At 46.8% G+C, this 17,501-nt stretch overlaps 1 protein-coding gene across 1 annotated transcript in view; it reads left to right on the top strand.

The window, feature by feature from the left end:
* Positions 1–226: 226 nt before the first annotated feature.
* The window catches only part of LOC119383088 (uncharacterized), an 89,634-nt gene continuing 72,359 nt past the window's right edge, over positions 227–17,501 (top strand). Inside the window, exon 1 of the mRNA XM_049413049.1 lies at positions 227–424. Within this exon, the coding sequence (XP_049269006.1) occupies positions 284–424 (141 nt within the window). The 5' untranslated portion in view covers positions 227–283. The remainder of the gene's footprint in view (positions 425–17,501) is intronic.

The raw sequence follows: 17,501 nt of genomic DNA on the forward strand, positions 1-17,501 counted from the left end.
TCATTCATTAACGAATACGAGCATCGATGGTATATCAGCATTAATAAACGAGTTGTTCGGCGATAATTAATGGCATTAAAACAGCGGGGAGAAAAAGGGGAGAATGTATTGATGTTCCAGAGCAGGTATCGCTTCGTACTCTACCTTACGTTGAGCGTGCGATTTTTATTCCTGCACGAACCATCGCACGAGAAACGTGGTGCTCTGTCTTGTCCCCGGTTCCGCAGAAGACGTAGAACCAGCAAGCCAGAAGGTGGACGCGAGCCTGGCGGCGCTCACGCGCATGGCGCACAACACCGAGTGCCTGGACAGCATCCTTTCCGGTCTTCAGCGCCACCTGGCTGCCATCATCGAGCTAACGCTGCTCGTGGACGGCGACCGGCTCCAGCGTCCACTCGCGGCACTCTTTAACCGCATCCTGTTGGTGAGTGAGGAGCGTCCAGTGTGCGCTTGTATCCTGCTTGCCTCCATTGGGGTCACGTGTACTGGGAGGTACAATAACTCTCTCACATTCACGAGACTAATTGAAACAAGTGAAGGCAGCAGATCAACACTCGTTCCATCAAACATATAAGCATAGCGACTTTAGGGGCACCTTAAGACGCAGCCAATTAACGCCCGATGTTCGGCGCGCACACCCTCTTCGACAATTCGTGACGACGTGTGCTGTAAAGGGAACCCATAAGAAAACACGTAATCGCATACGATTGATTGATGATAAATGGGGTTTTGTGGCGCGGGCCATGGGTGGCCAAAGAGCGCCTTGTCTTAATCGCATACGATTAATTGTGGTAACTACATGGAACCAAAGTGAATGCCTTTAAATTGATTCTCTGCTACGTATCGTTCACGCGTGCATATAACTACCATGGTTTCGTCAACGTCAACCTAAGTCTACAGTGGCATGCATGGGCACGATGCTCCAGCCCAAAGAGTGTAAGTATAAATGCGCCTGCCAGTTATACATTCTCTCATTTCCGCGATGTCAAGGACTCCTGGCAAATTTCATCGGAGATCATTATATCAGTACTCAGCCGAAGGTATTTTTTCGATGAAACATGGAGCTTTTATTTTCTATTAAGTGCAGCAGTTACGTTATCAGTGGAAGTACAATTAGAGTTAGAGTGGACTCGTACACTGCTCTCGTACAAAGGAGAAGGGGAGGTGCAGCACGGTTTTGTGAATGGAGCTTGTACGGAATCCTTTCGTTCTCAGTGAGTTTATCTTCCAACACCGATTGTAGGCGGGCCAGTTGGTAAATATCTGAGCATGAAAACAGCGCGAAAATACGGGACAACGGAATGAAGCTCACAAACACAGCTTTGTGCCTGTCTGCTTCATTCCGCTGCCCCGTCTTTGCGCGGTGTTTTCGCACTTGTCTTGCAACTTGTCATCAACTTGCAACTTCAACTTGGAACTTCAACTTGCAACATTGCAACTTGCAACTTGAAGCATCGACGCAGGCACACATTTTTTTACCTCTCTATAGCATTTGCCTCGACTCGTACCTCGAACAGTGCACTGTGGAACATTGCAGCAGCTTTTTTTATTCGAACGTCTTTACTGAACAAGAAATTCATTCTTTCATTTTTTACGCTAAGCTCACTCGGAGAAAACGACTAACAGCAGGAGAAAGCTGTATTTTGTGAGAGCTCTGTAGCCGTGTCTTGTCTGTGCTGGTCACCACATATATTCACTTTAATTGCCTCCACCATGCCCGACGTTGATAGCCCGACATGACTGCTTTCAGCCCATGGGCTAGCGGAAGTAGATTGTCTGAGTGGCAGCCGATCTGCAGCGTTGGTGGCATAGATAGCACGACCACCGCCCGGGAATGGACAAATTGCTCGTGACACCGTGGCCTGCCCTGTGCTTCGCAGGCTGCCGTCGGGGCGAGATGAAAATGGTCTTATGATCGATACGTCGTGTCTCTTTCGTGGGGAGGCCCGCTTCGTCTGCTGGCGCGAGCGACTCGTGGCGTCCGAAAATGGTATCGGGCCCGTCTACATCCTCGAGTGAATCGATATATTAGGATGACTGCTCGACTGTAAAAGCCCTGCCTCTGCGAGCTCACGATCCGTTAAAACTGCTTTGTGCATCTCCGTTCTTACCGGATAATTGAGAACTCTAACTGCAGACATAACTGATGAGCGCAAAAAAACCACAGGCAAGGTAGAGACGACAGACAGGACGGAGCGCATAACTTCAACTGAGCATTTATTCACAGAAAAAACACAAAAACAAAAGCTGCGCAGGAGGTCGCGCAACACACAAAATATCACTCAAACACCCCCCCCCCCCCCACCAAAACGTCACTAACCTTAGCACTTCCCATGCTTACGCAACCCACACGTGCCACGCCTAGCCAAACGGTTCCGTGCGCAGATTTCTTTCTATGTATATGCATTCTTTATTGCTGAGAGCCAGTGACGGTGCACTCACACACTCTAAAGAATACTGGATGTATACTCGATGGGTTCTGCCTCCAACTACATAAGTGCCTCTCATTTTTCTTTTAAGTGCTGATACCAGTGCACAATATGGTTTGTTGCATCAACGCCTTACCACACCGCGAGGTGGCGACCTTAGCCCAAGCGTCGGCGTCGCTTATAGCATCCATCCATACCAAAAGTAGCTCTGCGACGCGCGTCTGCCTCGCCTGGCTGTAACACCGCGTTCCCCGCTCACGCGCGCCCCGAAAAAAACCGCGGCCGAGCTACAGGGGAGACACGACGCGTGTTGCGTTTCCCTCTAGTCCGGCCGTGGTGTTCAATAACTCTTTAACATGCCGCGGGATGGCAACCTTCACCCAAGTTCTGCGTCCAATCAGCGACGGTCTTCTGGCTGTCACACCGCTTTCTCTGATTACGCTTTCACCTTTAACTACTACAGTTACCACAAGGGTTTGTTTAATCATTGATCATGTACGTCAGTCGTCGGGATGAAGATGTACCACCATTTGTAAACGTGGGTACATCCACGCTAAACGGTACTATAGCTGCCAAACACCAATAGACATTGTGCAAGCTCTCTTATATCAATGTACAGTAAACATTCAACTACTTCTGTAAGGACACGTTTTACTTTCGTGTTATACCGATTCCTATGACGGAGGGATCAACCATGTTTTTCTTTTTCAATACGATGACACTATAAGGATCAATGTTTGGTTTTCAAAAATGTAGGGAGGTACGTCCTATGTGGAACGACTGGCAGGGGAAAACAATGGCGCTGTAAGGAGCAAGATCGGAACGGCATGAATGTATTTAAGTTCGAATGAGAGAAGCGGCGATGGTTGCGCGGGTGTCTGGGTGTACTGTATCGCCGAATGCTCTCCGCCAAATTGCGTTGTATGTAGGTGGTTAATTTAAAGTGAGAGCTGTTGATCGTATGGGCATAACTAAGAGTGCGCAGTTACACAGCGACAGATATGACGATTCTCAGTATGTAGTGAGTGCTTTCGCGGTAGCTACGTGGTACGTTCTATCAGACGTACGACTCGAGGCCTGCTGGCAGCGACACTACTTCTGGCGATATTCCGCGGCGGCTTGCTTTTTTCAGCCACGAGTCATCCTGCTGTTCCTTCTTATTTTTCTTTTGTACGTGCGTACTTACCACTTACTTACCACTCACGACGTCCGTTAGACGATCAACACAGCTGCACAGACTATACTAGTACCCGTTATAAAATGAACAAGACTAGCTGTATGTCTAACTAACCATTCCCCTTCCCCACGAAGAGTAGCAAGTCAGCGAATTGTATACGCCGGCTAAATTCTCTGTCATTCAACAAAGGATTTTCTCCCTCTTTATCTCTCTCTCTAACCGTGTCCACAAGTATCTCCGAGCACAAGTGCGCTAGAAGACGCGCGAACTGCTGCCGACTGTTTAAGGAAGGCATTGCGGCAGGAAATGTATCACTAGAGGGCATCTCAAAAGGGTTGGTGGGTAGGCGTTGTGCCTGATGAACTTCAAGAAATGCCAAGCGCATACCTGCGAGAATACGAAATCGTAAGGCTAGCGTTTTAACACAATCTATGCCACACTCGCGGCGATTTCTCGCACAGTAACATGGCTTGTAATACAGACAACGATATAAGTCGTAGTCGCTTATGAATGAAATTTTTTCCTCTATATGTTACACTGCATAGAGGTAGGAGAAAAATGGGGCCTTTTATGTCCCTGGGCGCCCGAACGGCTAAAGTGGCGCCTACAGCAGTTTTGGACGTTTCATTTTTGTTTATCTGCCCAAATAAAGCTTTGCGTTTGTTGCCTCCGAAAAAAAAAAAAACATACGTAAACGCGTGTAACTGTACGAAACCAAACAAATCCATGTGATTATCATGCCGTAATTCCGCTTTTCATGCTCGGCAAAACAATGCACAGTCCTTGGTATCGCCCTTTGCAACGTTGCAGTCAGGCAGTGTTCAGACCGATATAAAGTATGAATGCTGCTGTTTATTTTTCGTGGGCAAGTATTGAGACAAAAAGCTGACGAGACTGCGGTTCGTGGACAACAGCAGGCGCTTTTGTTTTTCTTTTACCGATCGAGAAAGTGCAAAAAATTATTTCACCTAAGGGTTTCTAGTAGTCCACCTAGCGCTGTTTCGCGAGAATGCTTCACCTAAATTTGTAGAACTCGGTCAGTCCGTATTTCTTCCACGGAATAAATTACCCGTAGCTACTTACGACGGCGAGTTTCTTCATTAATGAAAGAGAACGTCGGTATAATTGCGTCTCGTTGGGAGTAAGCTCGTGCAATGGCAACTTGCCTATCTGACGTTTCACAGAGTAGCAGCGCAGCCACACGGGGATCGAGAGCCACACAAAAAAAAAAATACTCGAGGTAGAACAAGCACGGCACGACACAATTAGATAAAGATGTGCTCGCCTACTGCCCGGACTAGGAAAGGTGTGCATGGATGACGCGAGTGTGCAATGATTTAGCAGGGTTTCAGTCATATGTAGGAAGTGTTATACCGCTCATTTGTGCGACACATAGCTCGTGTCATTGAAAATTGGGAATTCTAGACACAATAATAATTTTAGTGATCAGCCTTCATGGCAGCAAAATACATTAAAATTTACGGATTTGGGAGTATTTACAATACGATTAATAACGACTAAACACTATATGCAATAATTAGCTATATAAGAGACATTGTGAAGAGGCAGCCAGTACTTAAAACTTGACTTCTTGAAAACGTTCTTGTAATCACGACTTCTTGCTATCAGTTTTAGATAGAGACTGTCTTCATCACACATACATACAAAACAGACAGAAAGATCATTTTGTTTAGGTTGTGATTGAAAACACACCACCCGGTGGTATGGTCACAAGCACCCTACTTGCTAACCCTTAAAGACGAGCTCAAGGTGCCGAAACGTGTAATTTGTAAGAAGACTGGAACATACTCGACTCAAAATCAGAAGAGAATCAAATTAACCTCAAAGACAGCAAACTTAATTTCGAAGCGTACGTAAACAACTTCTACTGGCGCCAGATTATAAGTGTCAAATTATGAGAAAGCAGTGAAGGCTGTCTCGTCAATTGATGACAAATGCTTTACTAGTGTCTCATAGTAGGCAGTAGCGTCTTGTAGAGGTGCTCGCCAGAAGTAACGGGTGTGCACGTCACTACACGGAATAAAAAAAACGAAAGCAAAGAAAAGTCGATGGTCATCGTCAAGAGCAATCGCGAAGGAACTAAACGACACTGTGACAACCAAATGCAACAGCATATGCTTAACGATACATGGAACATGCTAAGCGAGCGCGCAAAATAGAACGAAGTGACTCGCGCGACGGAAAGAAACGAACGCTGTAGAATTATGTGTCAGTGCTTTTTATGCCCTCCTTTCGAGGCATAGTTCGAGGCAATTCACGTGCGGTTCCCTAACGAACCAACTAGTCCGCAATGATGTATTGTATATGCTGGTACCCCAACGTGGTGTAGGAGAAGAGGCGGAAGCCGCTGCGTTTTAAATGAGTTCTCATTAGTATCCTAAATTAGTTTTGGACGAGTGCACTCCAGGACAGTCACGTAAAGAAAAGAGACAAGTGAAGAAAATACCGTGAGGTGAACCCAACGGACGTCTGTTTAGCTAGAGGCTCTTGTAAGATACCGAATTATTTGTTTTATACTTTTGGACGGCAGTTCATTCACTTTTGTGATTGCTTGCTGTAAAACAAAATTAAAATGACTCATTGCTGTCACGTGAAGTTTGCAAAAGGTCTCCCATCCCAATGGTGTGGCTTAATAGCTGGCGAGTGTTTGTGCTCTTATATATGAGGATAAAAAGGATGTAATTCGAATCGCAACTTTCTTGTATGAGGTTTTTATCTTTCTTCGCCCCGAAATGACATTGCGCAGGCGAAAGAATAGAGCCAAGGAGGTAAGCAACGTCTCATTGTGGAAGGGCAAACCAGAATGAATTGTGATTCGTTTAACCATTAGGAAAGGTAAGAAATTTCGAGGGGCTCACCATCGCATTCAGCACCGCTCCTGCACGACTAAAACAGGAAGTCACAGTGAAAGCAAAAAAAAAAAAAAACGCGAAAGGAGACTCGCAAAAGAGATATGTACTTGGAGTCGAGCAATACACTGTAGCGTACATTACGAAACTGGTTTGCAGGTCGCACGAGCACATGTGATAATTAGGAGAAAGTGAAACAAAACAACAAAGCTTAGAAAGCCACCTGCGTATCTGTCACACTTAAAAGGTTAATGGAGATGGGATATGTGCTTACAACCGGCCGTTTAGGTTGGATAGCTTTAAGTTAATTGAAGCTCACCTGAACCGCAGCTTTCTCTTGAACAGTTCAAGAGCTCCGTGTGCGCGATACCGATTTTTAAAAGCACTCTGGACGAGGATGTGTGCCTAATAATGGCGCTACCACTGAAGAAGGCTATATTAGCTTTTGTAACAGTGTTTCACGGCTAAATAACGTTCCACATCTGCAGCCGGTGGCGCCAGTCTTTGTTGAGCTTGAAAACGAGATGGTAGCTGGTGAACAGGCGGGAAGGGCGAAAAGCGCTTGCCAGGTGGGGACTTCACAGCGGGCCATCGTACAGTCATGGCTAAACGCGTTTAAGTACCGATGCTGTTGCGCTTTAAACAAAGCCGTTCCGCTGGTGTGAAGGCGGTGCCTGGTTCAGTTAGTACATCGGCTTGGGGATGTGCTGTGCCAGCGGATATCGTAGGTAAAAATGTCGCGGGGGCAATTGATAAGCCGGACTGCATGACAACTTGTATGAGGGCCCTGTTCTTGGAACCAATTATTAGTCTGTCAGTATTTACTTTTTTTTTCTTTTTTTGCTAAATTAGACAGTAGTCGCCTGAATTTCATCCATTGTTGCAAGAGGCCCATGGAAAGGTTGCTCTAAAGGGGGAAAAAACTATGTTCAAGTGCGTATAGCATTTCTGGATCCTTCTCCGTCACCCGTAAAATAAAGAAATAAATTATCTGCTTCCTCCTGTACTCATTTAATACCCTGTAGCAGAATGACAGCAGAAGCACTTGTTCTTGGAAGATAATTCGTTCATAGAATGTTGGCTGAACAATTACGAAATGAAAATTTTGTTCGAAGATGGTACTGAAACTATCCACTCCTGAACGAAAGTTGCTACGAAAAAGGTGTCGCACTGATTGAACAACTTGCCTCGTTGAATTTTTCCAAAAAGCCGTCACCAATGATAAAACGTATAGATGAATGCAACATCGAACAGAAGTCGCGTCGCAGACCAAAACGTGGATCATTGGGCCAAGGTCAGGAAAACCACGGATGGACAGCAAGAAAATCAGCATTGTGAACCTTTCTATTTCTCTCGTTTTTTTTTTGTGTTTTTTTGTTTTAAACAGGGTAAGCTGCTCTGAGCTCCCTACAACAGCCGATATTAGTGGGGATGCTGGCCGCCGCCGGCGGTGTCCATCGCAGCTGTCGCAAAAAAAAAAAAAGAAGAGAAACCAGCTGTCGAGCCGGTATCGAACTCAGGCATTTTCAGTGGTATTCAAGTATCGTACCACAGAGCTATGCCAGCACTTGAAATTGTTTCTGAAAAAGACCCTATAGAGGCGCAATGTCGGGCGAGGAGTCGCATTAGCAGCTACACAAATATTGCGCATCAGAAGCGTATAATTGCACCGGGCATAATACCATATGAGTTGTGCAACGAGTGGGTGTTTTAAAATTTCCCGCCTAATACAAAGGGCTCAATCATAATTCGTCATCATGATCAAGCACAGCATCAAGAAAGTGTGCTGCCACGTAAGTGCATATATTGCTTTACGGATGCGTAGTAGGTACTTCGCAACGTGTGTTAAGGATCGCAAAGCACACCTAGCAGTATTTCTACAAATGTGTGTACATTGAAACGGCTCCTTTAGAGAGTTTACAACGGGCTCTCAGAAGGCCGCTCAGCCAGCTTGCGCTGTGACTGTGCTGCGTGTTCTGCTCAGGCCTGGAGTTTTTGGCCGTCACGGAATTCTGCATCTCAAATATATAACTGAAATGTTTGGGACAGACCTCGTAGATATTTACGGAAAAGAGATCGTTATCTTGAGGTAGCTCGTAATAATAATAATATCTGGGGTTTAACGTCCCAAAACCATGCTATGATTATGAGAGACGCCGTAGTGGAGGGCTCCGGAAATTTCGACCACCTGGAGTTCTTTAACGTGCACCTAAATCTAGGTGAGGTAGCTCGTATGCAACGGTAGAAGGGGCACAGCTGAATTAAAACGGTGAAACTCCCAGCGTGACGTTCCGGGGACCTGAATTGGCATCGTGTGAAATCACTTGGTAAGAATAACAGCACGAACACGAGACACGAAGGCCAGGAAGAACACGAAACAAATAAACCGCGCAAACTCTCTGGATGGCACGATTGCACTTCGAAAAGAAGCACAATGAGCGGTGGCGTCCGATGTGGTAAGGCTGCTGTGCGCCTGCAGAGGCAGCCTTCACCATTGTACAGACGGGTCCACTGTTAAAGGGAACACTTGCGTTTCGGGTATATCCGGATTTCGCTCTCCTACAAAAGCATAATGGCTTAGATTTGCATAGCACTACTGGTGGTTGACAGTTCCGAAAAATTATGATAGACTAGTAACGTCCAAGAACAATCTTTCCGCATCGACTAGCCGTTAGGGGGCCAACAAAATTAAACTTGCTCATTCGAGTGTTCCCTTTAACAGTGGACCGTACTGTACATAACCAAGTGGCGGCATAGTCGTCTCCGTCGTTCCATCCACCCACCACTCTTTTACTGTGTTCAAATGTAAGTACAATCACGTTTTCGTATTCCGTCCCCAACTTGATGAATTCACCGTGGCCGCTGCGACCTCATGCTGCAGTCGAACACCACCATGGCCTCTGCGGCGAGTCCATTTTCTACGAATCAGACTACACCGAAGGCAAAGCTGTAGGGGTATTGAAGTGCTGCCCTGAAAAGAAACCAAGAGAGGAAGGCTGAAGTCGCTGTTTGCATTCGCCGCTCGCGAGGCCGGAAAAGCGATTCACGCAGAGCGAGGCCCGTGGCCATTTGCAGGAAGAGCACCGTGTCCGGTGACACGGGCTCGACCGGCCGGGCACAGATGCGCGGCCGATGAGGAGAGCGGGAGAGAGCCGCATTCGGGCCGGCATGTGTGCGCGCAGAGACGGCGTTCGTGCGGCGCGAGAAGTGGCGGCGAGCCCTGATGGTCCTCCTGGGTCGCATCCGCCGCCGTTGCCAGGGTCGCTGGCCCGCTTCCTGCGGTCGGCCACCGCGACGCCGGCCGCCCTGCGCACTAAAGAATGAGCGCGGCGGAGCGCCGGAAGACAAATAAATGTCCGGCCGTTTCGCGCGGCCAGAGTATAACAACGGACGCCCCTTCGGCTGCCGCACCGCTGGGCCCCTCTCGGCGAAGCATTTGCGAGGCTGCCATCAAAGTTGGCCCGTCGTGATTCTCCCTTTGTCTCTGCTCGCCTCATTTTACTCCCTCGCGAAAGAGTGTGTCGCAAGAGAGGACTTCCCAGAGGCCGGGTGGCATTCGGTGATTACGCGGTGTTATTGCGAGGGCGTAGTGCAGAAGAACGTGAACACGCCGACGAAAAATTACTGCTGACCTGTTTCGGTGCATGCTCAGCACGATAATGAGATTTCTTAATTTATAAAGCTTATCTTGTCAAATGTAAGAGAAGTTAGCTTCTTTCTGGAGCTTAGGTGCAATTCGACATCTTTCTTTTTTAGTTGTGCCAGGGCAAATCACTCTGACGTCCCCCTTACACCTTTATATGACGTGCCGGTCCTCTTGCCCCATATTTGTTAGTAAAGCACTACATTATCCCCAAGGTGACCTCATGTTGCCTGCTTTACGCAGAGGCGAAGGAAACCTATTTCCCAAGAGGGAAATGTATCTCTGTCAGATGTAGAGTACAACGACGTCACATGCCCTATATTAGAACCATAAAATAGTGAGCTGCAATTTTGAATATGAACATGCTCATGTATTTCAAGCATGTCTAGTGGACGCCGGCTAGGCAATAACCCTCAAAACCGCGTTCATTAGTATTTAACCTCAGATACAGGACACGAATTAGACGATGACGATGACGTAGATCGTGCATCCGTTCAATAGCACATTGAGGTGGCTGTTTTCGTTGCCAAATCTCGATTGCAAAGGCTTTCGGAGTTTTAACTGCAGGATTGTGTGCAGAAATGGCCGTACGCACAGAAAATACAGTCATGTGCCCGTTTGCAGCACGAAGTTATGAAGAAAATTCATATCGATTTCTCAGAAAGAAAGGTTCCCAGTTGATGAAAGTTTGGTCTGGGGTCAGGACCATACTTCCCCACAATTGACTTGCTGTATTCACGATTACATGTAATTTATCTACTCCACTTTTATTAATTCCAAGCAGGGACCACCTAGCTTCTATAATAGTTGTATGCGAAACATGCTCACGAAAGCTAAGAGAAATGTGCACCATGTGTTTATCGATCATTAACAATTTTTTTAATCACCTGTGCCGCTTTACAGTGTTCTACTTCTTGAGTTGTATTGCTATCGGGGGTCAACATGCACGTAAAATGAAAATTAATACATCCCTAATTAAGAAACTTCGCTGACTAAGTTTGAATGTAATTGCTTTGCGCACATTGTGACAACCAGGGTTCGCGGTCATCGAGCAGGATATGTTCATGTTTACATGTGCGCCTGTAACAAAATTCCTGTTAGTTTAATTAGCGATCGAATATTTGCTGAACTGTAGTATACGGCATATGAAACTACGACTCTGACTTCGTGTACAGTCGTTCAATCAGTGTTCCGCCTTTCGGGCAAAACTGCGTCTTTGTTTCGCCTTTTGCCTTACGTGCATTTATTTATTCCCCTCCAATGAAGACAACAGATGTGCTTTTGTATTATTCTTCCTTCTTTTCATCCGCCTCTGCGCTCAATAGGCGGCCAAAATCCCATTATGCGGAGATCGCAGTGCGGGTATAAGCTTTCGGCGGGAGGTGGCTGCTACTGTGAACGCTCGATATGTCGAAGGGGGGCAAAACGTTCCCCTTCACGCTCAATTACTTCCCAACAGTGCGTGCACAATGGGCATCCAACCGGTCCCTCATCTTTCCGCTGTTCAAACAGCTGTTGAAGAACAAAGTCAAAATAGTGAGCAAGAATTGCGGACAACGCATGTCAGAATTGAAACGTCGATCGTTACGAGATGGCACCCGGTCGCTGTTTCAACCTTGGACGTCTCTTTTGAGACCAGCCCTCCGTGCAGTCGAGCAGGAGGCGTTCTGTCGCCGCACAGCTCAAGTACCACGTTGAGACCGAGGTTGGCCGAGAGCGATCATTCTACTGCTGCCGCGGCAAGAAATCCCATATGACGGAAAACGCAGACACGAAAGAAACGAGGCGAAGCAAAAGCAAAATTGCGCGGAATAAGGTTTAGTCTCTTTCAATTTGGCCTCCTCCTATTTACAAAAGTGCGCAGCTTGCATTCCGATGAAGCACGGGCAAATCCCTTGAGCCTGCGACTGATGCGCAAGTATTATATCCGGCCGCTCTCCTCTTGTCTTCGCGTGCTCTCCATTTCCTGAGCAGCTTCACTTTATTTCCAGCATACTCGTGTGGTTTCCGCGTGGGTTGGCCGCATATGCGATGACGTTGAGAGTTGCATCTCCTAAGAATGTCAGGACCGATATGCGATGTAACCGTCTTCGGTTTCAGTGTCGTCTTTATGCTTTGCATAGCGAAGATCCTTGTCGCAGCCGCCCAGAATGGTGTCTAAAACGGTGCCGCAATATCCTTGGCATATTGCTCCTTAATAGAATTCGACTTTTTTTTTTTTCGCTCAAGATCAGTCTAAAAAGCAAAAGGTCTTAGAAGATGTGGAAGGCGACGGAAGCTTTCCATGCATGCTCTGCCTCACTCTCGTAGGCGTTGTGAAATCTTGGCTGAGCAGCGCGCTTGCTTCGGCCTCTTCTTATTTATCCCGGAAGAAAACAAGGCTGGAGTGTCTTGGGAATTAGCGTAGAAGCAATCTAGCAAAATAATGGTGATAATATATACGCATTAAAGTAATATTTCTCTACAACTCACTTTTCATCATCACTTCGCAAAACTCTGCCAATAAAATTTTGATGGAGCTTCTGGGAATTCAATGTATCTCGGAATTTTTTTAGGTATTTCTGTTGCGCTTTCCATTTTCCTTTTTAATACGAAAGTGTTTTATGCCGGGGTCCACCACGGCTCTGCTGACGTATTTCCGTCACGGATATGACGTTGTAAAATAAAAAGACTAACAGTTGGCAAAGAAAAAAAACAGAAGAAAAACGTTCAATCGCCGGGAATCGAACTTACGACCCCTCGCTCCGTAGCGCGGGGCGCGAAATGGTTCGACCACAGATGGCATGTTCATTGCGATGCTAACGGCGAGCTATTTATATACACCATTTACCGATGGCGGTACTCAGAGATCGGTGACACTTCAGCCTGTTTTCGTTTTCACTAGCGAGATGGCGCGAAGGGCTCGAAGAGCGTAAAGCCCCTTGATCTAGAAAGTAGCGACACTCTCCTCCGCGCGCGCGTTTTCCTCCTCAATTCTCCTCGGATTTCTCCCCTCCCCTGGCCGGCGCGCTGCGCACGGCACGCTGAACCCTCCACTGGCTCGCCGCAGCCGCATTAAAATCACTGCGCGCGCTTGTTTGATCGGCCCCTTGAAGCGTCATATGAGAACCTGTTTCTTAAGCAATAGTCATGACGAAAGCGGGCATCCGATAGAACAAAGTGACAAATATATTTTTAAAGACGCTTCGGTATATACAAATAAGCGCTTCGAAAAAAAAAAACTGAGTATATCAACTGGCGGCTGAGCGGTTTACCTTCCCGTCGCCGCCTCGGCTGTCCTTAACACGGTGTATTAACGCATATAATGTACCCAGCATAAAGTATAGGCGAGAATTTTTTTCATAATTGTGGTCTTGATGAGCTAAAAGAAGGCACCCAAGAAGGAATGTGGTGGTTTACTTAAATTGGGCCAAATGAGTGAGCCCGAAGCCTTTTTGTGTCAATGCCGCTGTCAGACACGCACGCACGCACACGATGCATGCACACACACACGCTTATACACACGTGATAAAGACACGCACATACGTACACACACGGACGTGCATGCACACGCGATACAGACACGCACACACATAGTACACACGATCATACGCACGGGATACTGGGACGCACGCTCATACACATGCAATATAGATACGCACATACATGCACACGCGCGTACACACGTGTTATAGACACACGTACGTGGACATGCGAACAGACACGCACGCACTTACATACACATGCGCATACACACGCGATATAGACACGCACGCACATACATACATATACACGCGTATATAGACGCGATACAGACACGCACGCACATACATACATACACACGCGATACAGGCACGCACGCTCATACATACATACACACGCGATACAGACACGCACGCACATATACACACGCGATACAGACACGCACGCACATATACACACGCGATACAGACACGCACGCACATATACACACGCGATACAGACACGCACGCTCATACATACATACACACGCGATACAGACACGCACGCTCATACATACACACGCGATACAGACACGCACGCACATACATACATACACACGCGATACAGACACGCACGCTCATACATACATACACAGGCGATACAGACACGCACGCTCATACATACATACACACGCGATACAGACACGCACGCTCATGCATACATACACACGCGATACAAACACGCACGCGCATGAATACACACGCGATACTGACACGCAGGCACATACATACACACGCGATACAGACACACACGCACATACACAGCGATACAGAAACGCACGCGCATGCACAAGTGATACAGAGTATACAGACACGCACGCGCAGGCGCACGCATACACATCGTGCGTACACGCACAAACACCGCGAATACACAAACGCACGCACATGCACTCACACGTTAACACGTGCGCACACGCACATACAAACGCAGGCGCACATATGCGCACATACAAACACGCATACACCTGCACACACCCGTACACACACGCCTGGAGGGTTGACGCCTGGAGGGTTCATGGCGGGCGTGAGCAGCTGAAAGCGCGCGAAGTTTGCTTGCGCTCGCTTCTCGTGACGTCAGGGTCACCTGACTGGGAGCTATCGCGCGTCGCAGCCATTCAGCGTTGCGGATGCGCCGGCTCCGCGAAAGAGAGGGTGAAAAAAGAGGAGGTTGACGGCGCGGCGAGGATGAGCCGGCGTGGATAAAGGAGCGTCGCTACTTTCCAACATCAAGGGGCTTTAGAAGAGCGTAGAGTCACTGAAGAGCGCGCTTTAAAAGTCGTCGCCCCACACGGATGAGCACGCGCCAGTATACCGGGCGTGGTCGCTCGTTCTCGGGCTTATCTCGTGATGGCGGTGGTGTGTACGTCTTGTTCTCTCACCACAAGTTTGCGTTGAGAGCACGAAGGTCACTTCGCTCACCGCAGCGGCCACTTTTGCGAAAGGAGCGCGCTGCTCACACAAAAATAAGTTACAACTATGACAGTTCGCGCTCATCCTGTGTATGTTCGTTCCGTGCGCCCTTTCTGCTTGAGCAGCGCGTTGCAAGTTTCGAGCTGCTTGCCGTTCTTCACGTGACAGTACAATTTGTTGCTGTAGCATTCATTCCTTCGCGCTTGGGGCGAAAGAATGCATAACAAACGCTCAACTACGTCTGTGAAGACATTTTCGCTTTCGTATTATACCGATTCCTATGACAGAGGGAGTCAGCCACGTTTTTCTTTTTTTTTTCCTCAAAGAAGTTTATTTGTTCACATTGCGTATTTGAGGTTGCACGCAATGTGTAAAGTAAGAAGCCAGCGCGGTACCAGTAGTTCCACCATGCGAGCGAAAATCTCTGGCCTGTCGCATTTCATCTGAGCTCTTCTCGCGGAAAACTGTGAAGCAACGAATAAAAAGAAAGCTACAGGCATTGTTGTGCGAGTAAAGAATTGGATCAAACTGGGCACAAACAGCGGGCATTTCCCGTGAACGCATCGGCGCTGGCCCTCTGCCAAGTTCCTGTTGCAGGCCGAACCTTCCATACAGGTGGCCGTTGGAAAACGAACACAGCCCCTCGCAACTATAAGATCCACGACAGAGTCCGCCAATTAGCGATCGCGCTAGCTAGATTAATGCGCCTGTGCGAAAGATTTAGTCATGTAAGGTAGGGCATTATGGCCCACTTATGCGGTATCCAGTAAGGGTATCTATGGAAACGTTGCTTTTATGTGTCGTCTCAGATGTTCTCCTTGTACTGCCATGGATACCTCTCAGTGACGGTGCCCCCATAAGGGAGACTCATTTTTAATTCTTTCTTTTATTGAGGACATGATAAAACTTTTGAAGATCGGATTGAACGTAAGCGTAACATTCGGCTAACCAACAACGGTATGACGCATTTCATTGCGGGGAATATAATGCAAAACAAGGCATTTTTAAGAGACAGACAGACAGACAGACAGACAGACAGACAGACAGACAGACAGACAGACAGACAGACAGACAGACAGACAGACAGACAGATAGACAGATAGATAGATAGATAGATAGATAGATAGATAGATAGATAGATAGATAGATAGATAGATAGATAGATAGATAGATAGATAGATAGATAGATAGATAGATAGATAGATAGATAGATAGATAGATAGATAGATAGATAGATAGATAGATAGATAGATAGATAGATAGATAGATAGATAGATAGATAGATAGAAGTATTCAGGCAATGATTAAATATTGTAGTCAGTACAGGGACAAATTTACTGCCATAAACTTTCAGAATGGTTGAGGGATGCCATCTGGGTCTCGTGATAAGGACGGCTTCAAGCGCTTAACGCATTCGCTGATGAGCTTTTCATCTAGCGACACAGCACTAGATGTAGTAATGGACTCGGGCTGTTGACTCATACATAAGCTGGAGTCTGTGGGTTTATAAACGGATGAGAAATCCGTAGCAAGACAGTCAACATCGGCTTGGACTCCTGTCCCATTGGAGTCCAGTAGTCTAAGGGAATTTCCTTTTTTGCTGGGGCGTTTGCGTACATACTTCCAAGACTCAGCCGGCCGGTCAAAAGCGCTTTTTTATAAGAATGGAATATATGAGCTGTGATCTCGCTTATAGGACTCTTTTCGTAGGAGGTTTATAGACAGCTCTAAAAAAACAGAATTGTTCCTAGAACTGACTGCACTGAGAACCATTACACTTCCTGTGTGCGCGATCTTTATGCTTTAGTGCGCTTATTAGTTCAGATGAAACCCAATGGGGATATTTGCGGTGTTTAGGTGAGTACTGTGGAATGAAATCGTGCATACAGCTCAACATAAGCAGCGCAAAAGTTATCGACTTGGTGATCATCATTGGTTGTGTTGGTAACCAGTTACCAACCAATGGTGGAGAGGTCATATAGTATAAGCCAGCGTGATCGCCTCGCCTGAAAGCAAATGTAGGGGATTTGTTGATATCATGAGAGAAGCTCGGTTTTACGACTGACATAGAGAGCGTTGGCTTAAGAGACGGATGATATTTATCGGGACGAGCAAGATAGATATCGGAGTGTGACGCTTCAGCAGGTGTATTTATTATTCGACGTGCACAGATCTGCGACAATACCACAAGACTTCACCAAAAGGCTAGGCTGGTGAAGGGAATTAAAAGCAAGAAAATCTAACAGGCTGCACTTGTTCTCTATGTAATGATTGCAATGAGAAAATATAGGTGTGTTCAAGTCGATTCCAGGTGTATTAATATCACTAAGAACAATAATTCTGTACCTACTATCTGAATGTATCACATGTGCAATGGAAGAAATAATCTCATTAAAACAGATCATCAAAAGGTACGTAACACGTAGTAAGCCAGAATCAACGATTTTTCCGAGCGGTCATGGCTAATTTCAA

This window comes from Rhipicephalus sanguineus, chromosome 1 (genome assembly GCF_013339695.2).
Source record: "Rhipicephalus sanguineus isolate Rsan-2018 chromosome 1, BIME_Rsan_1.4, whole genome shotgun sequence".
NCBI classification, from domain to species: Eukaryota; Metazoa; Arthropoda; class Arachnida; order Ixodida; family Ixodidae; genus Rhipicephalus; species Rhipicephalus sanguineus.